General features: G+C 43.7%; 1 protein-coding gene across 1 annotated transcript in view; it reads right to left on the reverse strand.

Annotated features, from left to right (window-relative positions):
• The window catches only part of LOC115204090 (astrotactin-2), a 525,217-nt gene that overhangs the window by 25,287 nt on the left and 472,810 nt on the right, over positions 1 to 27,120 (reverse strand). The window contains exon 20 of the mRNA XM_029769397.1: positions 22,236 to 22,377. Within this exon, the coding sequence (XP_029625257.1) occupies positions 22,236 to 22,377 (142 nt within the window). The remainder of the gene's footprint in view (positions 1 to 22,235; positions 22,378 to 27,120) is intronic.

A 27,120-nucleotide genomic window follows, 5' to 3' on the forward strand; every position in this document is an offset into this window, starting at 1 on the left:
CAGTTCAGCGCAGTCTGGCCACTCCGGCAGTTCAGCGCAGTCTGGCCACTCCGGCAGTTCAGCGCAGTCTGGCCACTCCGGCAGTTCAGCGCAGTCTGGCCACTCCGGCAGTTCAGCGCAGTCTGACCACTCCGGCGACTGTTGACTGACGGGCAGCTCCGACGACTGTTGACTGACGGGCAGCTCCGACGACTGTTGACTGACGGGCAGCTCCGACGACTGTTGACTGACGGGCAGCTCCGACGACTGTTGACTGACGGGCAGCTCCGACGACTGTTGACTGACGGGCAGCTCCGACGACTGTTGACTGACGGGCAGCTCCGACGACTGTTGACTGGCGAGGCTGGGTTTACGCACTTGCCGTTTAGTGCGGGGAGCGGGAACAGGACGAGTCGGACTGGGTGGACGCACTTCCGTGTCCGCACGAGAGACAGGAGCTGGAAACCCAGGGCTATGGAGGCGCACAGCCGGTCTAGATCTTACCTCCTGCACAACCCGCCTTGGCTCGATGGAACTAGTAGCCCTGCACGAGCGGAGTGCTCGTACAGGGCAGACTGGGCTGTGCAGGGGCTTGATGGTAGCCGTGCGTAGAGCGGGAGTTGGGTAGCCTGGTCCTCGGAGGCGTACCGGCGACCAGATGCGCTGCGCAGGCATCCTCCTACCAGGCTGAATGCCCGCTCTAGCACGGCACCTGCGAGGGGCTGGAATAACTCGCACCGGACTGTGCGTGCGTACGGGTGAGATATTGCGCTTCTCAGCGAAACATGGCGCTCCCCACCTCATACGCTCCTCCATATAACCACGGGTAGCTGGCTTCCGGCTCTTCCCTCGCCTAGCCAAACTACCCGTGTGCCCCCCCCCCAAAAAATGTCTTGGGGGTGCCTCTCGTGCTTCTCCCTCAGCGCGTCTCTGGCCTCGTACCACCGCCTCTCTGCCTTGGCTGCTTCTATTTCCCACTGCGGGCGGCGATACTCCCCAGCCTGATGCCAAGGTCCGGCCCCGTCCAGAACTTCCTCCCAAGTCCACTTCTCCCGCCAGTCCAAATCGAACGCCGTCTGCTCCTTCCTCTGCTGCTTGGTCCTTGAGTGGTGGGTGATTCTGTCACGGTTGTCGTCGGTGAATGAGGACCAAAATGCAGCAGGTACGTGTATGCTCATTTTTTAGATTTATTAACTTTCAAAAGAGCACTCCAAAACAACAAAACACGAAAACGAACGAACAACTAAACAGTCTGGCAAAGCCTAGGGCTGAACACAGAACAATCACCCCCCAATCACAAACACAAACACACCCTTATATATGAGACTCTCAATCAAAGGCAGATAGACAACACCTGCCTTCAACTGAGAGTCCCAATCCCAATTAACCAACATAGAAACACACTCACCAGACTAGACATAGAAATACATAAACAGACTATAAACCAAAACCCCGGAAATACTAAATCAAACACCCTTAATCAAACACACCACCCTGAACCACATAAAACAAATACCCTCTGTCACGCCCTGACCAAACTACAAAACAATTAACCTTATATACTGGCCAGGACGTGACAAATCCTCAGCAATCTACACACAATACCCCACAAGGACTAAGCAAAAACAGGATTTTAGACATTTTTGCAAATGTATTAAATATAAAAACAAAAATACCTTATTTACATAAGTATTCAGACCCTTTACTATGAGACTCGAAATTGAGCTCAGGTGCATCCTGTTTCATTTGATCATCCTTGAGATGTTTCTACAACTTGATTGGAGTCCACCTGTGGTACATTCTATTGATTGGACATGATTTGGAAAGGCACACACCTGTCTATATAAGGTCCCACAGTTGAAAGTGCATTTCAGTGCAAAAACCAAGTCATGAGGTCGAAGGAATTGTCCGTAGAGCTCAGAGACAGGATTGTGTCGAGGCACAGATCTGGGGAAGGGTACCAAAACATTTCTGCAGCATTGAAGGTCCCTAAGAACACAGTGGCCTCCATCATTCTTAAATGGAGGAAGTTTGGAAGCACCAAGACTCTTCCAAGAGCTGGCAGCCTGGCCAAACTGAGCAATCGGGGGAGAAAGGCCTTGATCAGGGAGGTGGCCAAGAACCCGATGGTCACTGACAGAGCTCTAGAGTTCCTCTGTGGAGATGGGTGAACCATCCAGAAGGACACCCATCTCTGCAGAACCAATCAGGCCTTTATGGTAGAGTGGCCAGACGTAAGCCACTCCTCAGTAAAAGGCACATGACAGCCCACTTGGAGTTTGCCAAAAGGCACCAAAAGACTCTTTGGCCTGAATGCCAAGCGTCATATTTGGAGGAAACCTGGAACCATCCTTACGGTGAACCAAGGTGGTGGCAGCATCATGCTGTGGGGATGTTTTTCAATGGCAGGGACTGGGAGAATAGTCAGGATCAAGGCAAAGATGAACGGAGCAAAGTACAGAGACATCCTTGATGAAAACCAGCTTGAGAGCACTCAGGACCTCAGACTGGGGTGAAGGTTCGCCTTCCAACAGGACAACGACCCTAAGCACACGGCCAAGACAACGCAAGAGTGGCTTCGGGACAAGTCTCTAAATGTCCTTGAGTGGCCCAGCCACAGCCCGGACTTGAACTCGATCAAACATCTCTAGAGAGACCTGAAAATAGCTGTGCAGCGACGCTCCCCATCCAACATGACAGAGCTTGAGAGGATCTGCAGAGAAGAATGGGAGTAATTTCCCAAATACAGGTGTGCCAACCTTGTAGAGTCATACCCAAGAAGACTCGATGCCATAATTGCTGCAAAATATGCTTCAACAAAGTACTGAGCAAAGGGTCTGAATACCTACATAGATGTGATATTTCAGTTTTTTTTAAATACATTTTCAAAAGATTCTAAAAAACTGTTTTTGCTTTGTCATTATGGGGTATTGTGTGTAGATTGACGAGGGGGGAAAAATGATTTAATATACTTTAGAATAAGGCTGTAACGTAAAAAATGTGGGAAAATTCAAGGGGTCTGAACACTTTCCGAAGGAACTGTAGGTTCAGAACATTTGTGAAACAGCAGTTAAAAATATATGGCAAATAGCAATCAAAACTGGATGGTCTTCAGGTAGATGGGAGGGTTGAGGCTAGCTGAAGAATGGGATTAAAAACAAACAAAAGTTAACTATTGTAAAATACACTGTGTCTGTAAAATGTATATAGTATGTATAAGCTGGAAGTAGAAGCCTAAGTGTTGTTGTCCATTAGTTTACTCAAATTAGGGGAGGGGTGGTAGGGTTAGGGGAATATATATACAGTACATATATACGAGGGATTGGAAATGATTCAGACAATTACATTGATGGAAGCCACAATCTATCTGCAATGTTAAAGCTGATCCACCCCCTAATAAAAATAAAGAAATAAAAAAGAACCAACCAACAGATACAGGCCCTCTCCTTCGCTAGCATACTGGCCCCTTGCATGTCTAATCAAGTTTGGAGTTGATACTGGATGTAATATCCTGAATATATCAGATGTGTCAGGATGGAATGAATGTTATGCAGGTTGAATAAGTCATATGAAATAGATATAGTGACTGGTATTGTCGTAGAAATATTGGTCCCATAATATTTCTCAGACACCGGAACTTGTGAATTCAAATAGACTTTATTACAAAGTAACAAGCCAAGCCGGTCCATGGATCAACGGTCTTTCCCAGCCTCAGCACACTCATTTTACACAGTTTCATCCTTACATCACATACATAGTCACTCCTCTCTATGTAAATGATGAACTCTTTTTGGCTTCGCGCCACTATTGTTTCTCACCCTAAGTTTTTTCTTTGAGGCGGGCTTTTTCCCGCCTCTACAAATCATTTAACACTCTATAAATCACTGAACCGATTATATTGGTGGCACAACTGTGACAGTTTGGTTGAACAATAATAGGGGCCCCTACCAGGCTGCAGTCACAAGTACATTCATTATATAGATTATATCAGCACCCACCAGGCTATAGTCATAAGTACATTCATTATATTGATTCTGACACTTCTTAACCAGGCATGCATCTGGAATACAATGTGTGTCTATTTCTTTTTTATATTGACTTTTCTTATGCTATACAGCTGTGGTTACAGGTTCCTTTAATGCTTTTAATGATTCTGATTTATTACATTAATATTTCACAATATTCTACTGAAAAATCACCATAGTATCACTGTGAAATTGATTATGTTTCTGTTTGGGATGGTGTTGGCAGAGAAATTGAAGGCAATTTTTACCACGGCTTGAAATTGTACCAATTAAATCTAGAGATTATACTGTAACATATGCCTGTAAGAGGATTTCATGCCATGCGAGGCAAATATGATGTGAAATGCTATATTGACTGGTATTGCTGAATCGTCAGACAGCCTTTTACGAAATTCACTTTAGGCAATAGCTTTTTGGGATATGGCGAAGGTATAAAGTTATCACCCATGATAGAGGTGTTAGGGATTTACTTCCTGCCATATTGCCTGTCTGTCATGCTATATGTCTTGGTTCTGTGTCAGCATGTCTGTGATGAGGGAGACATTTAGGGAAGAGGTAGATATGAACACGTGGAAGGAGCTGAGGGGGATGGGTGGGAAGATACGGGGTGTGGGGGAGGGGGTTGGGTGGGGAGGGGAGGGGGAGGAGGGGAAGGACTATGTAGGAAAAAGTGGGGTGGGAGGGGCAGGGTGGGGGGGACATCCTGCTGGGGGGTCTCAGGATTATTATTTTTTATTTTTTTGTCTGAAGTCTGGGTTTTTCCTTTTCCTTTACACCTCACACTGTTTTTGATGTATCCATTTGTTTTCTATGTTAAACTTCTGCACCTTGCTGTAAATCTTCTGCTGTAATTCTTTGTATGTTCATCTTGTCATTTAGATAATAAAATGGTGCTCACTCACATTTTTACCTTTGCTCTACAATAAAAAATATTTGAGTTAGTAGATATCGCAAGCACTAAACCACAGTGCCATCGGAAAGTATTCAGACCCCTTGACTTTTTCCACATTTTGTTATGTTACAGCCTTATTCTATAATGGATTAAATAAATAAAAATCCTCAGCAATCTACACACATTATCCCATAATGACAAAGTGAAAAGAGGTTTTTAGACATGTTTGCAAATGTATTAAAAAAACAGAAATACCTTATTTACATAAGCATTCAGACCTTTTGCTATGAGACTCGAAATTGAGCTCAGGTGCATCCTGTTTCCATTGAAAATCCTTAAGATGTTTCTACAACTTGATTGGAGTCAACCTGAGGTAAATTCAGTTGATTGGACATGATTTAGAAAGGGACAAACCAGTCTATATAAGGTCCCACAGTTGACAGTGCATGTCAGAGCAAAAACCAAGCCACGAGGTCAAAGTAATTGTCTGTAGAGCTCCGAAACAGGATTGTGTCGAGGCATAGATCTGGGGAAGGGTACCAAAAAATATCTGCAACATTGAAGGTACCCAAGAACACAGTGGCCTCCATCATTCTTAAATGGAAGAAGTTTGGAAACACCAAGACTCTTCATTGAGCTGGCCGCCCAGCCAAACTGAGTAATCGGGGGAGAAGGGCCTTGGTCAGGGAGGTGACCAAGAACCCGATGGTCACTCTGAGAGTGCTCTAGAGTTCCTCTGTGGAGATGGGAGAACCTTCCAGAAAGACAAACATCTCTGCAGCACTCCACCAAAAGGCACCTAAAGACTCTCAGATCATGAGAAACAAGATTCTCTGGTCTGATGAAAGCAATATATTACTCTTTGGCCTGAATGCCAAGCGTCACATCTGGAGGAAACCTGGCACCATCCCTACGGTGAAGCATGGTGGTGACAACATCATGCTGTTGGGATGTTTTTTTAGCTGCACGGACTGGGAGACTAGTCAGGATCAATGCAAAGATGAAGGGTGCAAAGTACAGAGAGATCAGGACCGCAGACTGGGGCGAAGGTTCACCTTCCAACAGGACAACGACCCTAAGCACACTGCCAATACAACGCAGGAGTGGGCCACACATTCTCTGAATGTCCTTGAGTGGCCCAGCCAGAGCCTGGACTTGAATCAGATCTAGCATCTCTGGAGAGACCTGAAAATAGCTGAGCAGCAAAGCTCCCCATCCAACCAAACAGAGCTTGAGTGGAGCTGCACAGAAGAATGGGAGAAACTCTCCAAATACAGGTGTGCCAAGCTTTTTTTTTTCACCTTTATTTAACCAGGTAGGCTAGATGAGAACAAGTTCTCATTTACAACTGCGACCTGGCCAAGATAAAACTAAGCAGTGCAACTCAAACAACAGAGTTACACATGGAATAAACAAACATACAGTCACAACAGAGAAAACGTCTCTAAACAGTTTGTGCAAATGAGGTAAGATGAGGGAGGTAGGCAATAAATAGGCCATAGTGGCAAAATAATGACAATTTTGCAATTAAACACTGGAGAGATAGATGTGCAAAAGATGAATGTGCAAGTAGAGATACTGGGGTGCAGAGGAGAAAAATAAATAAATATGAAATAGGTAGTTGGATGGGCTATTTACAGATGGGCTATGTACAGGTGCAGTGATCTGTGAGCTGCTCTGACAGCTTGTGCTTAAAGTTAGTGAGGGAGATATGGGTCTCCAGCTTCAGTGATTTTTGCAATTCGTTCCAGTCATTGGCAGCAGAGAACTGGAAGGAAAGGCAGCCAAAGGAGGAATGGGCTTTGTGGGTGACCAGTGAAATATACCTGCTGGAGCGCGTGCTACGGGTGGGTGCTGCTATGGTGACCAGTGAGCTGAGATGAGGCGGGGCTTTATCTAGCAAAGACTTATAGATGACCTGGAGCCAGTGGGTTTGGCGACGAATATGAAGCGAAGGCCAGCCAACGAGAGCATACAGGTCGCAATGGTGGGAAGTATATGGGGCTTTGGTGAGAAAACGGATGGTACTGTGATAGACTGCATCCAATTTGTTGAGTAGAGTGTTGGAGGCTATTTTGTAAATGACATCGCCGAAGTCAAGGATCGGCAGGATAGTCAGTTTTACGAGGGTATGTTTGGCAGCATGAGTGAAGGATGCTTTGTTGCGAAATAGGAAGCCGATTCTAGATGTAATTTTGGATTGGAGATGCTTAATGTGAGTCTGGAAGGAGAGTTTACAGTCTAACCAGACACCTAGGTATTTGTAGTTGTCACGTATTCTAAGTCAGAACCGTCCAGAGTAGTGATGCTGTTCGGGCGGGCAGGTGCGGGCAGCGATCGGTTGAAGAGCATGCATTTAGTTTTACTTGCATTTAAGAGCAGTTTGAGGGCTTGTAGCGTCATACCCAAGAAGACCCAAAGCTGTAATCGCTGCCAAAGGTGCTTCAACAAAGTACAGAGTAAAGGGTCTGAATACCTATGTAAATGTGATATTTCAGTTTTTTATTTTTTATACATTCGCAAAAAATTCTATAAACCTGTTTTGCTTTCTCATTATGGGGTATTTTGTTTAGATCGATGAGGGAAAAAACAATTATGCATTTTAGAATAAGGCAGTAACGTAACAAAATGTGGGAGAAGTCAAGGGGTCTGAATACTTTCCGAATGCACTACATGCACTACATACAACTACGGTATGTAGAGCTTCATATACAGGGGTACCCCCTGTATATAGTCTCCACATTGACTCTGTACCGGTACCCCCTGTATATAGCCTCCACATTAACTCAGTACCGGTATGTACACGTTTATTAAGATAAGTCATCAATCATAATGAATAAACTCTACTCTACTAACATTGCAATGTTTAAAACTCCGTGAACTTACTCCAGTCCATTCAACTACAGTCTTGGCAACATTTCCAAATGTTCCTTACAGTACTATAGCGCTGAAAGCCTGATAACGCTCCTTCTCTTGTGATGTAGCAAAGTAGGAGGTGTGACTGTCGACTCTCCAACAGAACATCCCTCTCAAACAATACAGTGAAGAGAGAGAGAGAGTTTACTACACATTGAAACTTGGAAGCCTCTGCTTCCGCTGTTCAGTTGTTTATTTCACTTTTGTTTATTATCTATTTCACTTGCTTGGCAATGTAAACATGTTTCCCATGCCAATAAAGCCCTTTGGATTGAATTGAATTGAGAGAGAGAGCCAAGCTATATCAGGAAACCTTAAGGTCTGACAACCGTGGAGTACATGAAATGTAAACCAAACCCCCAGCAGGCAGGAAGCCTTATCTAGTCCGTCAATTAGGAGAAGCCCAGTTGGCTGCGCTGAGGTGTGCCAGCCTTATCTAGTCCGTCAATTAGGAGATGCCCAGTTGGCTGCGCTGAGGTGTGCCAGCAGAATTAATGACGACGTAAATGGAGCCCTTATCTGGGAACAACAAGACTGGAGGGGGTGCCTTGACACTGAGAACACCACGTTGGCTCCCGAGTGGCGCAGCGGTCTAAAGCACTGCATCTCAGTGCTAGAGGCGTCACATAATTAAAACACAAAAGGGAAAATAAATAAATATGGGTTGTAATGACAATGGTTTTTGTTCTTCACTGGTTGCCCTTGTGGCAACAGGTCACAAATCTTGCTGCTGTGATTGCACACTGTGGTATTTCACCCAATAGATATGGGAGTTTATCAAGATTGGAATTGTTTTCGAATTCTTTGTGGGTCTGTGTAATCTGAGAGAAATATGTGTCTCTAATATGGTCATACATTTGGCAGGAGGTTAGGAAGTGCAGCTCAGTTTCCACCTCGTTTTGTGGGCAGTGTGCATATAGCCTGTCTTCTCTTGAGAGCCAGGTCTGCCTACGCCGACTTTTCTCAATAGCAAGGCCATGCTCAATGAGTCTGTACATATTCAAAGCTTTCCTTAAGTTTGGGTCACAGTGGTTAGGAATTCTACCACTGTGTACTCTCTGTTTAGGGCCAAATAGCATTCTAGTTCACTCTGTTTTTTTGTAAATTCTTTACAATGTGTCAAGTAATTTTCTTTTAGTTGTTTCATGATTTGGTTGGGTCTAATTGTGTTGCTGTCCTGGAGCTCTGTGGTGTCTGTTTGTGTTTGTGAACAGAGCCCCAGGACCAGCTTGCTTAGGGTACTCTTCTCCAGGTTCATCTCTCTGTAGGTGATGGCTTTGTTATGGAAGGTTTGGGAATTGCTTCCTTTTAGGTAGTTGTAGAATTTAACGTCTCTTTTCTGGATTTTGATCATTTGTGGGTATTGGCCTAATTCTGCTCTGCATGCATAATTTAGTATTTTAGGTTGTACACAGAGGATATTTTTGCAGGTTTCTGCATGCAGAGTCTCAATTTGGTGTTTGTCCCATTTTGTGAATATTTGGTTGGTGAGCGGACCCCAGACCTCACAACTACAAAGGCCAATGGGTATTTTTAGCCAGATCCTAATTGGTATGTCAAATTTTATGTTCCTTTTGATGGCAGAGAAGGCACTTCTTGCCTTGTCTTTCAGATTGTTCACAGCTTTGTGGAAGTTACCTGTGGTGCTGATGTTAAGGCTGAGGTATATATTGTTTTTTTTGTGTGCTCTAGGGCAAGTATTCCCGAATTGGGGTACGCGTACCCCCAGGGGTACGTGCAATGCCGTCGGGGGTACGCCAAATAAAAATGTGATTGACATTAAAAAAAATATATACATATACAGTTGAAGTCGGAAGTTTACATACACCTTAGCCAAATGCATTTAAACTCCGTTTTTCACAATTCCTGACATTTAATCCTAGTAAATATTCTCTGTCTTAGGTCAGTTATATCACCACTTTATTTTAAGAATGTGACATGTCAGAATAATGATAGAGAGAATGATTTATTTCAGCTTTTATTTGTTTCATCACATTCCCACTGGGTCAGAAGTTTACATACACTCAATTCGTATTTGGTAGCATTGCCTTTAAAAATGTTTTACTTGGGTCAGACGTTTCAGGTAGCCTTCCACAAGCTTCCCATAATAAGTTGGGTGAATTTTGGCCCATTCCTCCTGAATGCTGGTGTACCTGAGTCAGGTTTGTAAAATGTTCTATAGGTTTGAGGTCAGGGCTTTGTGATGGCCACTCCAATACCTTGACTTTGTTGTCCTTAAGCCATTTTTCCACAACTTTGGAAGTATGATTGGGGGTCATTATCCATTTGGAAGACCCATTTGCAACCAAGCTTTAACTTCCTGACTGATGTTTTGAGATGTTGCTTCAAAATAGCCACATAATTTTCCTCCCTCATGATGCCATCTATTTTGTGAAGTGCACCAGTCCCTCCTGCAGCAAAGCACCCCCACAACACGATGCTGCCACCCCCGTGCTTCACGGTTGGGATGGTGTTCTTCGGCTTGCAAGCGTCTCCCTTTTTCCTCCAAACATAACGATGGTCATTATGGCCAAACAGTTCTATTTCGGTTTCATCAGACCAGAGGACATTTCTCCAAAAAGTACGATCTTTGTCCCCATGTGCAGTTGCAAACCGTAGTCTGGCTTTTTTAAGGCGGTTTTGGAGCAGTGGCTTCTTCCTTGCTGAGCGGCCTTTCAGGTTATGTCGACACAGGACTCGTTTTACTGTGGATATAGATAATTTTGTACCTGCATCTTCACAAGGTCCTTTGCTGTTGTTCTGGGATTGATTTGCACTTTTCGAAACCAAAGTACGTTCATCTCTATAAATAAATAAATATATATATATATATATATATATATATATATATATATATATATATACACACAGATGAAGTCGGAAGTATGTGCAAAAGTACAATCTCACAACTTGCTGAAACCTTCACTCTTGCGCAGAAATTTAGAAACAAAACATGCCAATTTGAAAAATAAGTCACAGGAGTTTTTTGAGTGAGAATTAAGTCGACTTTCGCGTAGTAAGACGTATAAAAGCAACAAATACCATTAATAAGAAGGGGCTAGAAGCGTCTTATATGGTGAGCTACCGAGTGGCTAGGACAGGCAGGCAAGCCCCATACTATTGTGGAGGACTTTTTCTCCAAGATGGCGTAGCAGTCAGGCATATTTTGTCTTTGTCTTGTCATGTCCCGTGTATATATCTATATCTTTTTTTCATCTCATATATTTAAACAAATATTTTTCTTAACCCCAACTTCAGCATACTCTCCTGCAACCTGCCTCACCCAATGTGGTATGGATCTGCTATTTTCTTTACTTTAGAACCGGAACCCCAAACAGAAGCTAGCCAGCTAACGAGCTATAAGCTAGTAGTCAGCTAGCCTTTAGCCAGGACAACTCCTGCCAGTCTGCACGGTATGATTCAACCCAGAGCTTATCGGACTCCTTTTTCTCCGGATTCCTACCGCAAGCTCTGAACCTCTTCACCTGGATCATTGCAGCTAGCTAGCTGCTATCCTGATTGGCTTCTCATGGCTAATGTCCCTGTCCCGAAGCAAGCACCAATTAGCCTGGAGCTAGCCTATGCTAGGCCCATCTCCCGGCTAGCTGAAGAGGTCCATCAGCCACTCCTTGGGCTACAATACCTATTTTGCCATTTGGACTAGACCCCTTTTATTGCCGATACGGAACCCCGCCGATCCACCACAACTGGACTACCGACGTAATCCGCCAGAGGCGGTTTTTCAACAGGCTCCTTCGTCGCGATGTCCCCTGAATGTCCATCTGCTAGCCTGCTTGTCGCGGCCTGCTAGCTGTCTAGAGCATACTGGACTGTTAGCTGAAGTGGTCCATCAGTCAATTTCTTGGGCTACTATACCTTTTTTGCCAATTGGCCTGGACCCTTTTACTACAAGGACCACTGATGATCCATCAGGACTGGTCTGCCGACGTAACCGCACTAGGGGCTACAACAGACTTCTTCCGTTGCGATGTCCCTCTAAGGCCCTTCTGCTAGCCCCGGCCCGCTAGCTGTCTGAATCGCCGTGTCTCCAGCCCGTTGGACCCTATCACTCAGCTATGCATGCCTCTACCTAATGTCAATATGCCTTGTCCATTGCTGTTTTGGTTAGTGATTATTGTCTTATTTCACTGTAGAGCCTCCAGCCCTGCTCAATATGCCTCAGATAACCCTCTTGTCCCACCTCCCACACATGTGGTGATCTCACCTGGTTTAATTGATGTCTCTAGAGACAATACCTCTCTCATCATCACTCAATGCCTAGGTTTACCACCACTGTATTCACATCCTACCATACCTTTGTCTGTACATTATGCATTGAATCTGTTCTACCGCGCCCAGAAACCTGCTCCTTTTACTCTCTGTTCCGAACGTACTAGACGACCAGATCTTATAACCCTTAGCTGTACCCTTATCCTACTCCTCCTCTGCTCCTCTGGTGATGTAAAGGTTAATCCAGGCCCTGCAGTGCCTAGCTCCACTCCCATTCCCCAGGCGCTCTCATTTGTTGACTTCTGTAACCAAAAAAGCCTTGGTTTCATGCATGTTAACATTAGAAGCCTCCTCCCTAAGTTTGTTTTATTCACTGCTTTAGCACACTCTGCCAAGCCGGATGTCCTAGCTGTGTCTGAATCCTGGCTTAGGAAGGCCACCAAAAACCCTGAAATTTCCATCCCTAACTATAACATTTTCCGACAAGATAGAACTGCCAAAGGGGGCGGTGTTGCAATCTACTGCAGAGTTCTGTCTTACTATCCAGGTCTGTGCCCAAACAATTTGAGCTTCTACTTTTAAAAATCCACCTTTCCAGAAACAATTCTCTCACCGTTGCCGCTTGCTTTAGACCACCCTCAGCCCCCAGCTGTGCCTTGGGCACCATATGTGAATTGATTGCCCCCCATCTTCAGAGCGCGTGCTGTTAGGTGACCTAAACTGGGACATGCTTAACACCCTGGCCATCCTACAATCTAAAATTAATGCCCTCAATCTCACACAAATTATCAATGAACCTACCAGGTACAATCCCAAATCCGTAAACACAGGCACCCTCATAGATATCATCCTAACCAACCTGCCTCCAAATACACCTATGCTGTCTTCAACCTGGATCTCAGCGATCACTGCCTCATTGCTTGCGTCCGTAATGGGTCTGCAGTCAAACAACCACCCCTCATCACTGTCAAACGCTCCCTAAAACACTTCAGCGAGCAGGCCTTTCTAATCGACCTGGCCCGGGTATTCTGGAAGGACATTGACCTCATTCCGTCAGTAGAAGATGCCTATTTATAGTTTAAAAGCGTTTTCCTCACAATCTTAAATAAGCATGCCCCATTCAAAAAATGTAGAACCAGGAACAGATATAGCCCGTGGTTCACTCCAGACCTGACTGCCCTTGACCAGCATTAAAAAAAATCCTGTGGCGTACTGCCTTAGCATCGAATAGCCTCAGCGATATGCAACTTTTCAGGGAAGTTAGAAACCAATATACACAAGCAGATAGGAAAGCAATGGCTAGCTTTTTCAAACATAAATTTGCATCCTGCAGCACAAACTCCAAAAAGTTATGGGACACTGTAAAGTCCATGGAGAAAAAGAGCACCTCCTCCCAGCTGCCCACTGCACTGAGGCTAGGAAGCACTGTCACCACTGATAAATGCACAATAATTGAGAATTTCAATAAGCATTTTTCTACGGCTGGCCATGCTTTCCACCTAGCCACCCCTACCCTGGTCAACAGCCCTGCACCCCCCACAGCAACTTGCTCAAGCCTCCCCCATTTCTCCTTCAACCAAATCAGATAGCTGATGTTCTTGAAAGAGCTGCAAAATCTGGACCCCTCAAATCAGCAGGGCTAAACAATCTGGACCCCCTCTTTCTAAAACTATAAACCGAAATTTTTGCAATCCCTATTACTAGCCTGTTCAACCTCTCTTTCGTATCGTCTGAGATTCCCAAAGATTGGAAAGCTGCCACGATCATCCCCCTCTTCAAAGGAGGAGACACTCTAGACCCAAACTGCTACAGACTTATATCTATCCTACCCTGCCTTTCTAAGGTCTTCGAAAGCCAAGTTAACAAACGGATCACCGACAATTTCGAATCCCACCGTACCTTCTCCGCTATGCAATCTGGTTTCAGAGCTGGTCATGGGTGCACCTCAGCCACGCTCAAGGTCCTAAATGATATCATAACCGCCATCGATAAGAGACAATACTGTGCAGCTGTATTCATCAACCTGGCCAAGGCTTTCGACTCTGTCAATCACCACATTCTTATCGGCAGACTCAATAGCCTTGGTTTCTCAAATGACTGCCTGGCCTGGTTCACCAACTACTTCTCAGACAGAGTTCAGTGTGTCAAATCGGAGGGCCTGTTGTCCGGACCTCTGGCAGTCTCTATGGGGGTGCGACAGGGTTCAATTCTCGGGCCAACTCTTTTCTCTGTATACATCAATGATGTTGCTCTTGCTGCTGGTGATTCTCTGATCCAACTCTACACAGATGACACCATTCTGTATATTTCTGGCCCTTCTTTGGACACTGTGTTAACTAACCTCCAGAAGAGCTTCAATGCCATACAACTCTCCTTCCGTGGCCTTCAACTGCTCTTAAATGCAAGTAAAACTAAATGCATGCTCTTCAACCGATCGCTGCCCGCACCTGCCCGCCCATCCAGCATCACTACTCTGGATGGTTCTGACTTAGAATATGTGGACAACTACAAATACCTAGGTGTCTGGTTAGACTGTAAACTCTCCTTCCAGACTCACATTGAGCATCTCCAATCCAAAATAAATCTAGAATCTGCTTCCTATTTCGCAACAAAGCATCCTTCACTCATGCTGCCAAACATACCCTCGTAAAACTGACTATCCTGCCGATCCTTGACTTCGGCGATGTCATTTACAAAATAGCCTCCAACACTCTACTCAGCAAATTGGATGCAGTCTATCACACGCTGCCTTTCCATCCAGTTCTCTGCTGCCAATGACTGGAACGAATTGCAAAAATCACTGAAGCTGGAGACTCATATCTCCCTCACTAACTTTAAGCACCAGCTGTCATAGCAGCTCACAGATCACTGCACCTGTACATAGCCCATCTGTAAATAGCCTATCCAACTACCTCATCCCCATACTGTTATTTATTTATTTTGCTCCTTTGCACCTCATTATCTCTACTTGCACATTCATCTTCTGCACATCTATCACTCAGTGTTTAATTGCTAAATTGTAATTATTCCACCACTATGGCCTATTTATTGCCTCCCTTATCGTACCTAATTTGCACACACTATATACAGACTTTTTTCTATTGTGTTATTGACTGTATGTTTGTTTATTCCATGTGTAACTCTGTGTTGTTGTTTGTGTCGCACTGCTTTGCTTTATCTTGGCCAGGTCGCAGATGTAAATGAGAACTTGTTCTCAACTAGCCTACCTGGTTAAATAAAGGTGAAATAAATAAATAAATTATTCTTCCTGCTGCCGCAGATATAGCTGGGACAGTGCTGGGGGAAAAGGCCCAAAAAACTATACAGACAATGACTTCATCAAACAACACTGTTTCACGATGCATCAATTACATAGCAGGAGATTTTTTGAAACAATTACTGCTTCATATACAAGCCAGTGAATTCTTTGCGTTACAGCTGGATGAGTCAACAGAAGTGGGGGGCCTGGCACAGCTCCTGGTATATGTCTGTTACGTTTACGGGGGGTCACTTAAAGAGGACATCCTCTTCTGCAAACCACTGGAAACCAGGACAACAGGAGAGGATATTTTTAAAGTACTGGACAGCTTTGTGACATCAAATGGACTTTGGTGGTCAAGATGTCTTGGTATCATTACTGATAGCGCAAAAGCCATGACACGGAGACATCGTGGAGTGGTAATGTGCGTGCAAGCAGTTGTTCCCGACGCCACTTGGGTACACTGCAGCATCCACCGAGAGGCTCTTGCTACCAAGGGAATGCATGACAGCTTGAAAGACGTTTTGGACACTACAGTGAAAATGGTTAACTTTGTTAAAGCAAGGCCACTCGTGAACAATCGTGTATTTTCTGCACTATGCAATGATATGGGCAGCGACCATGTAACGGTTTTACAACATACAGAAGTGCGCTGTACCACAATCATTTACATTTTTTAAAGAAGTTTTAGCTTCTTAAAGACGAGCTTAAAGTTTTCTTTACTGACCATACTTTTCACTTGTCTGATCACTTGCATGATGACGAGTTTCTCACACGACTGGCCTATCTGGGTGATCGCCTTCATTATCTGAATATACGACTACAGGCACTTTCTGCAACTATATTCAATGTGCGGTACAAAATTGAGGCTATGAATAAGAAGTTGGAGCTCTTCTGCATTAACAAAGCACAGGTATTTCCATCATTGTACGATTTTTTTGTGTGCAAATGAACTCAAGCTTAAAGACAATGTCAAATGTGATATAGCGAAGCAGCTGAGTGAGCTGGGTGCGCAATTACGCAGGTACTTTCCCGAAATAGATGACACAAACAACTGGATTCGTTATCCCTTGCTTGCCCTGCCTCCAGTCCACTTACCGATATATGAACAAGAGAGCCTCATCAAAATTTCAACAAGCGGTTCTGTGAAAATTGTATTTAATCAGAAGCCACTGCCAGATATCTGGATAGGGCTAAGCTCAGAGTTTCTTTCGTTGGCAAATCGCGCTGATGCCCTTTGCAACCACGTATCTATGTGAGAGTGGATTCTCGGCCCTCACTAGCATGAAAACTAAATACAGGCACAGACCACGTGTGGAAAATGATTTAAGACTGAGACTCTCTCCAATACAACCCAACATTGCAGAGTTATGTGCATGCTTTCAAGCACACTCTTCTCATTAACCTGGGGTGAGTTATTCACAATTTTTGATGAACAAATAAGGTTTTATATGTAAGATGGCTAAATAAAGAGCAAAACTATTGATTATTATTATATTATTATTTGTGCTCTGGCCCTATAAGAGCTCTTTGTCACTTCCCACAAGCCGGGTTGTGACAAAAACTCACGCTCATTCTTATGTTTAATAAATGTATCGTATAGTGTGTGTGTGTGTGTGTGTGGCAGGCTTACAATGATGGCAAAAAAACACTTGAGAGTGCGCTGACCCTGGTGCTAGAGGGGGTACGTTTGCTGGAGGTGGAATGGAATGTTTGAAGGGGAAGGTGGAGGTGGAATGTTTGGAGGTGGAATGTTTGAAGGGGAACGGGACTATAAAAAGTGTGGGAACCACTGTTCTAACGCAATGGTGTCTAGATGGAATTTGTATTTGTGGTCCTGGCAACTGAACCTTTTTTGGAACACCATTATTTTTGTCTTACTGAGATTTACTGTCAGGGCCCAGGTCTGACAGAATCTGTGCAGAAGATCTAGGTGCTGCTGTATGCCCTCCTTGGTTGGGGACAGAAGCACCAGATCATCAGCAAACAGTAGACATTTGACTTCAGATTCTGGTAGGGTGATGCTGGGTTCTGCAGACTGTTCTAGTGCCCTCACTAATTTGTTGATATATATGTTGAAGAAGGTGGGGCTTAAGCTGCATCCCTGTCTCACCCCACGGCCCTGTGGAAATTAATGTGTTTTTTTTTGTGCAAATTTTACCCGCACATTTGCTTTTTGTGTACATGGATTTTATAATGTCGTATGTTTTTCCCCCAACACCATTGCCCATCAATTTGTATAGCAGACTCACATGCCAAATTAAGTGAAAAGATTTTTTGAAACAACAAAGCATGAGAAGACTTTGACATTGTTTTGGTTTATTTGTCAATTAGGGTGTGCAGGGTGAATACGTGGTCTGTTGAACTGTAATTTGGTAAAAATCCAATTTGACATTTGCTCAGTCCATTGTTTTCACTGAGGAAATGTAAGAGTCTGGTGTTAATGATAATGCAGAGGACTTTCCCAAGGTTGCAGTTGACGCATATCCCACAGTAGTTATTGGGGTCAAATTTGTCTCCACTTTTGTGGATTGGGGCTTTACAGCCCTTGGTTCCAAATATTGGGGAAGATGCCAGAGCTAAGGATGACGTTAAAGAGTTTAAGTATATCCAATGGAATTTGTGGTCTGTATATTTTATCATTTCATTGAGGATACCATCAACACCACAGGCCTTTTTGGGTTGGAGGGTTTGCATTTTGTCCTGTAGTTCATTCAAAGTAATTGGATAAACTAGTGGGTTCTGGTAGTCTTTAATAGTTGAATCTAAGATTTGTATTTGATCATGTATATGTTTTTGCTGTTTGTTCTTTGTTACAGAGCAAATAAGATTGGAAAAGTGGTTTATCTATACATCTCCGTTTTGGATAGATAACTCTTCCTGTTGTTGTTTGTTTAGTGTTTTCCAATTTTCACAGAAGTGGTTAGTCTATGGATTCTTCAATTAGATTGAGCTGATTTTTGAGGTGCTGTTCCTTCTTTTTCTGTATTGTTTTAGTGATTCACCATAGTGAAGGCATAGACTCAGGTTTTCTGGGTCTCTATGTTTTTGGTTGGATAGGTTTCTCAATTTCTTTCTTAGGTTTTTGCATTCTTTGTCAAACCATTTGTCATTGTTGTTAATTTTCTTAGGTTTTCTGTTTGAATATTTTTGATTTGATAGGGAAGCTGATAGATCAAATATACTGTTTAGGTTTTCTACTGACAAGTTTACACCTTCTCTAGTACAGTGAAACGTTTTGTCCAGGACGTTGTCTAAAAGGTACTGAATTTGTTGTTGCCTAATTGTTATTTGGTAGGTTTCCACACTACTTTATTTCCATCTATAGCATTTCTTAATATTATTCAGATCCTTTGGCTTTGATGCCTCATGATTGAGTATTGCTCTGTTCAAGTAGACAGATTTTTCTGTGATCTGATAGGGGTGTCAGTGGGCTGACTGCGAATGCTCTGACAGCCTCTGGGTTGAGGTCAGTGATAAAGTAGTCTACAGTACTACTGCCAAGAGATGAGCTATAGGTGTACCTACTGTAGGAGTCCCTGCAAAGCCTACCATTGACTATGTGCATACCCCGCATGCGACAGAGCTGCAGGAGTAGTGACATGTTTTTGCTGGTTATGTTGTCGTAGTTGTGCCTAGGGGGATATATGGGGGAGGGAATGCTGTCACCTCCAGGTAGGTGTTTGTCCCCCTGTGTGCTGAGTGTGTCAGGTTCTTGTCCAGTTCTGGGATTTGGGTCGCCTGGAAATCATTAGGATGGAGAAACTGTCTTCATTAAAGTATGGGGATTCTAGTGGGAGGATATAGGTAGCACACAGGAGGACATTTTTCTCTGTTGAGATCATTTCCTTTTGAATTTCTAGCCAAATGTAAAACGTTCCTGTTGTTATAAATTTAATAGAGTGAGTTAGGTCTGCTCTATACCAAATTAGCATACCCCCTGAGTCCCTTCCCTGTTTCACACCTGGTAGTTTGATGGATGGGACTACCAGTGGGTCCATCTCCTTCATACCATGTTTCTTGTTGGATTGCAATGTCTGTATTTCTTCTTTGGTAAGTCCAGGTTCCTGCTCTTTAGGCCAAAGGCAGATGACCTCAGGTCTTGGATATTCCAGGATGAGATAGTGAAGGCTTTGTGTTCCATAAAGTGTCCAATGTTGTTGGTCGTGTGGTTTGGCCTCAGACCAGTAAGTGTGAGCAGAGCCTGCTGAGCATCAGGTACATGCCATTAGCTTGGGCTAGTGTAAGAGTGGGGGTTGGGCCTGTTTGCCTGCTCACAGCCTGGGCGTATTTGTGACTTTCATGTTGAGGCCCTCTTTGCGGGAGTAGGGGGCATAGGGTGAGCAGGAGGGGCATAGGTCTGATCTGAGGGGGCCTAAATGGGGTGTTTGACTTGCTGGTGGTGCTGTGGTCTGGATGTAGGTCCTCTCGGCGTGGGTCCTCTATGTGTAGGTCCGGGGGGGGTCCCGCAGGTCTGGGCGAGTGTCTCGCTGGTCTGGGCGTGGTGTCTGTTGATCTGTTGCTCCTGTGTGAGGTGTTGGGGCTGCGGTTGAGGGCGATGTCCTTTAGGGTCCGGGCGAAGGTGGGCACTACTGCCTTGTATAGGTGGACGTATACAAGGCAGTGTTCTCTCTCCCTATGCTCAGAAAAGCGGAAGCAGAGGCTTCCAAGTTTCACAGTCTAGTAAGCTCTCTCTCTTCATCTCTCTCTTGTTTGGATTGACCTCCAGGTTGCTCAAGGCAGATGGTAGGAAAAAAGGGAAGTTGCAACTGGTTGTACAGGAATCTCCTTCTACCTTAAGCTTGAATACATCATCCCTCTCAATATACTCTCACAATCATGCTGTTATGACTTCTGCTGGAGTGCTGCCCCCAACAGTCCTCCCCGATTCCCATGTTTAAAGCTGCAATATGTAACTATTTGGGGACCCGACCAAATTCACATAGAAATAGCTTGTTTTGTCACATAAACTAAAATTAGGCGAACTATTAGAATTTTAGCAAACAGAAAATGCCGGTGCGATTTCTGCATAGTGCACCGTTAACATAAGCACCAATGACCTATCTGTGTCTTGCACAGCTGCAGAGGCCCGCTTCCCAAAATAAACAAGGTGGAAAAACAGTTAGACAGGGCCACAAACATAAAACACCAAACAAAAGTTGAGAGAGCTCAGAGGAGAGAAACACGGTGTGATGATCGGAGTGTCCCCTCTTTGTTTGCATCTGGGGCCTGTTTGGTTTCAGAGCACACTGTGCCCATCTAACTTGATTTCAAGATGTGGAGACAAGAGGTAGAGGGATAAGGGAAATTATACCCAAGGAGAACAAAGTTCTGCTATCAAATGCACATCACAGCGATGGTCCCTGGGAAGGCGGGCTGCAGACCCCTGGACCCTCTGAAGACTCATTTACTGCCTCTCTGACATCTCCTCCGAACAGCGCAACATAAAAGTCTCCAACTGTGATGATGGATTCATAAAGGCATGCTTAGCGTGCGTCTGTCGAGGCTACCCGGGGCCACAGACAAACATAAACAGCATAGTCTCTGTTGGCAGCAGGGCCGCTTATGGAACATTCATGTGGACTCAGCCTCCATGTGGACACAGCTGATTTAATTTCATCTCTTCACTTTCCCACTAATAGGCTTTTCTTTTTACTCGAAATTGATACTCACCCAAGACAAGGACTCAACTAAGTGAATCCCCTTTGCAGAATGAAACACCTGCAAAGTTTACTAACAGCTGTTCTCTGCTAACCCTAATGGGATGTAGGGTTGACTATACCCCTCACACATTCTCATGTGAGGGACTCAAGGCTGTACTTATGTCTGTCCATAAATGAAGGAGTGCTTCAACTGCTGAACATATTAGTATGTGTCAGTGGGTTCGGACGTGTGCATGCAACTGATTGACCTGCCAGTGTGTGTGTGTGTGTGTGTGTGTGTGTGTTTCCTCCATGCATGTCTTCCGTGCTGCTTAATGTGCTATGGTTCTGAGTCTTTATGACTAATTGTCATGTCTATAGAAGGATTAGGAGTGGTCTGTCTGTCTGACTGTTTGCTAACCGCCCCAGACTATGAGCACCAGACAGACCAACTGGTCAATGGCTCCAGTCTCCTTTAGTTTCTGTGTGACACAAACACCACGATGGTCGGTTGGTTGGTTGTGATGCTCGTTATTCACCATGACCACGTTTTCCTCCATTGCAAAAGGCCTCATGACAAACGGAACAATAACGGAAACAATAATACTAGCATCCACCACTTCCACCCTGGTGAGACCAAAATATGTGCCGCCCGCCTAATACGAGCCAGCTGTGTTCTGGCTGGGGGGAATTAAAACATGGCCTATACAAGTCCCATTGCCAATGGGAGTACAGACACTCAGGGAAAGTATGTGGTGCTGGCCGGATGATATTTGTCAAGTCATTCTTGTTTAGGAAAGACGTAAAAATTACAACAATGCCACTGGTTAACAATGTTTTTTTTATGGTAATACGAATTCTGAACTCATGAAAGCATGGTCAATTTGGTTAGAACGAGCTGCGAGTCAAAGAAGACAACAGTAGAGGTGAGAAGGGTTTTAACGTGGCAACAACTCAACAGACTCAGTCTCTGAGGTTGATATAAAGGGCAACAGCAACACTTACCACAGAGAAGTGAACAACAGAACAAAAACATCTGTCTTTTGTCCTATTTTATCTTTAATTTCTACCTTGTTGTTTAGCCTACTTTTCAAAGCCATAGTAAATCTGGGGCCGTATTAATAAAGCGTCTCAGAGTAGGAGTGCTGATCTAGGATCAGTTCTGCCTTTTAGATCATAATGAATAAGATTACATGGACAGCGGGGACATGATCCTAGATCAGCACTCCTACTCTGAGAGGCTTTATGAATACGGGCCCAGGTCCAAAGTATTTTAGGTTGGGGGATCTTACTTGTAGAGGCTGTCGGGTTCCAGGCACTTGAAGACCAGCGAGTAGAGCACAGAGTGAGGATGGTCTCCATTCCTCCGACCCGCCACCACACAGGACGAACCCAAACCTGAGAACAGGTCATCCACCAGACTTAACACCTCACCTACAGGAGATGGGAGGAGAAAGAGGGAAAGAAAGAGAGAGACAGAAGATGTAGAATGAGAGAAAGTGAGTGAATAGATGTATGGAGAGGAAGAGAAAGATGGAGAGACAACACAGGGTTAATAGACTTACTGTACGTTGACCAGGTTGGAACCCATGTCCCGTTCCTCTTAAATAAAGTGCCAAATCTACCAGAAAGGCCACAAGTCTGCTGTTTTGTCCTAACATGCACTCCACCTATTGTTCTTCAGTGATATGTTTTACAAAACAAACACATGCCAAGCTAGCCTTGGGTCACATGGCACATGTTTCAACAGAAAACAGACACAAGTGCAATGAAAAGTAATGAATTAAGTTTTAAGAGGGAGATTCTTTCCAGCATCGATCCTTCCACTTGGCGCTTAATTGTGTTCCAAGTCATTCCGAGTTTCACTTCAGCTCAGCCCAGAGGGAAAGATTTCTGCAGCACAAACCCTGAGGCAAAATGAAATCAGACTTCCTCTGGCAGCCGGCCCTACACGGTACATTATAGAACCGTAAGAAAACAGGACTTTTCTCCTGTATGGCCACATGGTACTGTTACAATGATATCTCACTGAGAACCCCTGTGTCTCACAAACACCAGTTCACAAGTTGTGAAATATCTTTCATGTCAGCTTAAGGGAAAATAATGACACACTTGTTCATTCAGACATGCACCAAACCGTTTCCAGCGCTCAGAGGGGTGGTGGAAAAGAGAGAGAGCTGTCGAAAGAGTTTAAAAGCTCTAAAATGTTGGGGATTTCAAATGATTTCTACAAGATGTAAAGGGAGCTTAGCTTCAGCTTATGACATGCAGGCCAACTTATAAACACAGGGAATATGTCTGTCCGGTGGGGCAGGAGGATATGGTAAGGAGGGTTGCAAAAGAGAGGAGGAAAGAAGTGAACGAATGAAAGATTTGACATGTTCCCAGAAAGGGGTCTGTGTATAGTAGGTTTCCCAAACACATTCCGATACTTCGAGTCTCCCTGTGCCAGGTTTACTATTTCGAAGGTTTTCTCTTTCTAAACATGCAATGCAAATTGGACCTTTATTTATTCACAGAAGGAGAGCCAGCAGAACAAGTACACTATAGGTTGTTTTTCCTGCTGGACTGAAATCCTCTTTTGAGAAACATGCTGAAATAGGCCTAACTGGAATTGTCTTGGAATTTTCTTGATCCTCTACCGATATAATTGATGATTACTTGAAAGTTTATGTTATGCTTGCGTACATTTTCTCTCTGGGATTAATTACTTTACAAATATACAGTCCACATGTTGTGAATGAAAGCGTACATACAAGCAGTCTTTGCACCTTCATAGTAAATGAAGTCCGGTGTGGCAGGAGGTGATGGTAAGGAGGGTTGCAAAAGAGGGGAGGAAAGAAGAAGTGAACGAATGAAAGATTTGACATGTTCCCAGAACACCATCCACGCAATCTCTGGTGGAGACCACCAGCACACTCAGCAAACAATACATTGCCAGATCCTTCTTTGAAAAATCCATGTTAATCCAACCAAAAATGAAATAAGAGAGCACATCGACACTAGTTCAAACACACTATGCTTACACATCACAGGCTTTGTCCATAAAGGCTGATACCTTGTTTAATAAGAGCACTTGGCAAAAAGAACACTTAAAATGACATAGACCTCTGGAAGCGGATGGTGCTCGACACACGGTAATTTACTGTCCCGAAACCATGTAAAAGTGTTTACATGCTTGACCGTGTTTTTATGGAGGATGGGATAGGTAAGTATGGGTAAGCCATATTGTCTTAGCATAGCTGAGCAGTCCCTTTGATACTGGGGTCGCAGCTGCACCGTCTTCAGGCAGAGTCAACATGGTCCTTATGATTCCACCGTATGTGTGGCCTTGGCCCGCATACCACCAAGCTGCTGCTGCTCACGATTTATGGAACAGATCTGGGCCCCGTTTCCCAAAAGTATCTTAAGGCTACATTCATAGTTAGAACTTTCGTAGGAGCATCGTTAGATCTCCCAGCTGTTTCCAAAAACCATCATTACTAAAGTTACTCTTGAAACCACTCGTTATTAAACCACAGCTAAGTACGTCATTTTTTTGCCCTTCCGCGTCACTTTATACACAGAATATATCAGCTAAACACAAAATCAAGTTGTTTATCTGTCTTTCTGTGACCACAGATAACTTCAGAATGAATGTGACAGTGAAAGATGCTTCAAATGAAAACCGAGTTGAATGTATTCAAAGATAAATACAGTATAGCAGGGTAATTTTATATGTTCCCCCAAGCTTTCAGATTTTTTAAATTTATTGTTGAACATAAAAGACGGTAAAAACACCAGCAAATCAGCTCCAAGTGATTTTAATTTTGGAAATCTGTTCCAAAGTCTTCCCACACATAAAATAGATAAAGTATATGTGATCGTATACAAATGTAAGCAAGGTTTGAAATTATTATGTTTAAGTAAAATTGTATACAGTATCTGTTTGGGCTCCCTGACCATTCACTCAAGAAATAAATCGACCCACGGCTGAATCTAGTTGATGATCCCTGCAGTGTAGGCACATGGATCTTCAGTGTATATTTGAATGATATTGAAATCAATTTCATGTTAATTTAATTCGTTTTTTTGTACAATACTCTCTGTAATGTTTGACTCAATATATTTCATCATGTGTAATGATGTGCCAAATCTTGATTTAGTTCATTATTATAGGGTAAACATTGGAATAAGCCACCTCAATATTTGTAGCCACAGGGGATATCGCTCTATGAGCTGATCTGTCATCAGTATTGTGGAATAATTTGAATGTTAAGGTGAGATTGTAAAGGGAGAACACTGATCCAAAAGTAGTGCTTTCTTCTTTCGATCCTTTCGATGCCTCAACGACGCACTTAGCAAACGTTCTCTCTGTGTGGTGTTTTTGGAAATGCATGTTACATACTCGGCCGTTGTAGGAAAGATGCATCATTAAAACACACGGAAGCCTAAGTTCCATCGCTTTCAGGAAACCAGGCCCAGCTCTTCATTCACCGTTTTCCTCTCATTTAATTGCTTATCTCTTTAGTGTTGTATTTTTATTTTTTTTTGCTTTTTCATTAGTTCGTCTACACTATTATGGTAGGCCACCTGTTTCGCGTTAACAGTTAATTGCGATGCAAGCGAAGCGATGACAAAGTGTCATTAGCGGCTACCATAAACTGGAAGAATGATTTGGTGATGTTCAATGGGATAGAATGTGTTTTAGAATGTCTTAGCCTAGCAAGAATGTTACATTTTTCAGACAAAAAAATATACAGTTTTACAAAAGAAATAACAAGGCAGGATTACGGAAGCGTTCAGGTTTACCTTTCCTTGCAGTTAGCATATTCTGAAAGCCAAGTACGCTAACAGTCAAATTATTTGTGAAACAGTAAATTGTCCCTATCAGACCACTTGATCTTTTGCATAAACAAACCATAATGATGTATTTAAGATTGACTCTTGACCCAATACAGCTTGTCTCAGAATGCCTTTCCAGTCTATTCTTCCCTTTCAATGGCACGACTATGAAAGGAATACCCCGGACAAGCCATAAATCTGCTGCTTCATGCAGGCTAAAAGTAGAAAGAGACAGCGCAGAAAAGGAAGGTCGAAGGGCAAAGGGGGGAGGAGGGAGGAGAGTGCAAGAAGGAGGGACGGTGGGAGAGTGAAAAGTCGGAAGTTTAATGTTTCTGGATGTGGTCTGTGAAGGAATGATGTCTTTGTATGTTTTGATAATCAGAATAAATCAGGGGCTGATGCGTGACTTGGTGCAGTCTAGATCAAGGATATCCAATTATAGATGTGTAATTATCACATAATTGTGAGTTTCAAAAAGTCCGAAGACAAACAGCAGGGCTCACGATCCTGTCTCTCAGCCAGCCTGCCCACCCATGGCTGTCCTGTCCACTCACAAAATACTGAACCCCACCAGAGAGAGTGAGAGAGCTCACTGCACTGAGGCTAACCGCCACAAACACACGCACGCATGCACAAACACACATGTACAAACACAGGCACACAAACACACCCTTACACGCACGCACGCCCGCACACGCATGCGCACGCGCACACACACACACACACACACACACACACACACATTCCCCACTGGGCACAGACAGTAGTTCAACATCTAGATTTGATTTACATTTGGTAGAGTTGTCAACTAACCTGAATTCAAAGTGAAATCAATCAAAAAAGTCACTATGACATTGGATTTAGGTTTAAAGTTAGGTGAGAAAAAGACAAAAATTCCCATACGTTGATGACTTTTTCCAAATCCAATTTCCACAAGGATTTAACGTCATCACATTGAACTGTTTTGTTGAAATGACCTGGAAACAACGTTGGGCCACTCTGTCCTCCACTGTGTTTATCTCACAGGAGCCCTAAGACGCAGACCACACCGGTCTGTTGCATGCGCAGGGATCGCAAAATAAATGTACACATACAGTGGCAAGACAAAGTATGTGAACTCTTTGGAAATACCTGGATTTCTGCATAAATTGGTCATAAAATTGATCTGATCTTCATCCAGTTCACAACAATAGACAAACACAGTCTGCTTAAACTAATAACACACAAACAATTATACATTTTTATGTCTTTATTGAACACACCGTGTAAACATTCACAATGCAGGGTGGGAAAAGTATATGAACCTTTGGATGTAATAACTGGTTGACACTCCCTTGGCAGCAATAACCTCAA

Source organism: Salmo trutta, chromosome 12 (assembly GCF_901001165.1).
Source record: "Salmo trutta chromosome 12, fSalTru1.1, whole genome shotgun sequence".
Lineage (NCBI taxonomy): Eukaryota > Metazoa > Chordata > Actinopteri > Salmoniformes > Salmonidae > Salmo > Salmo trutta.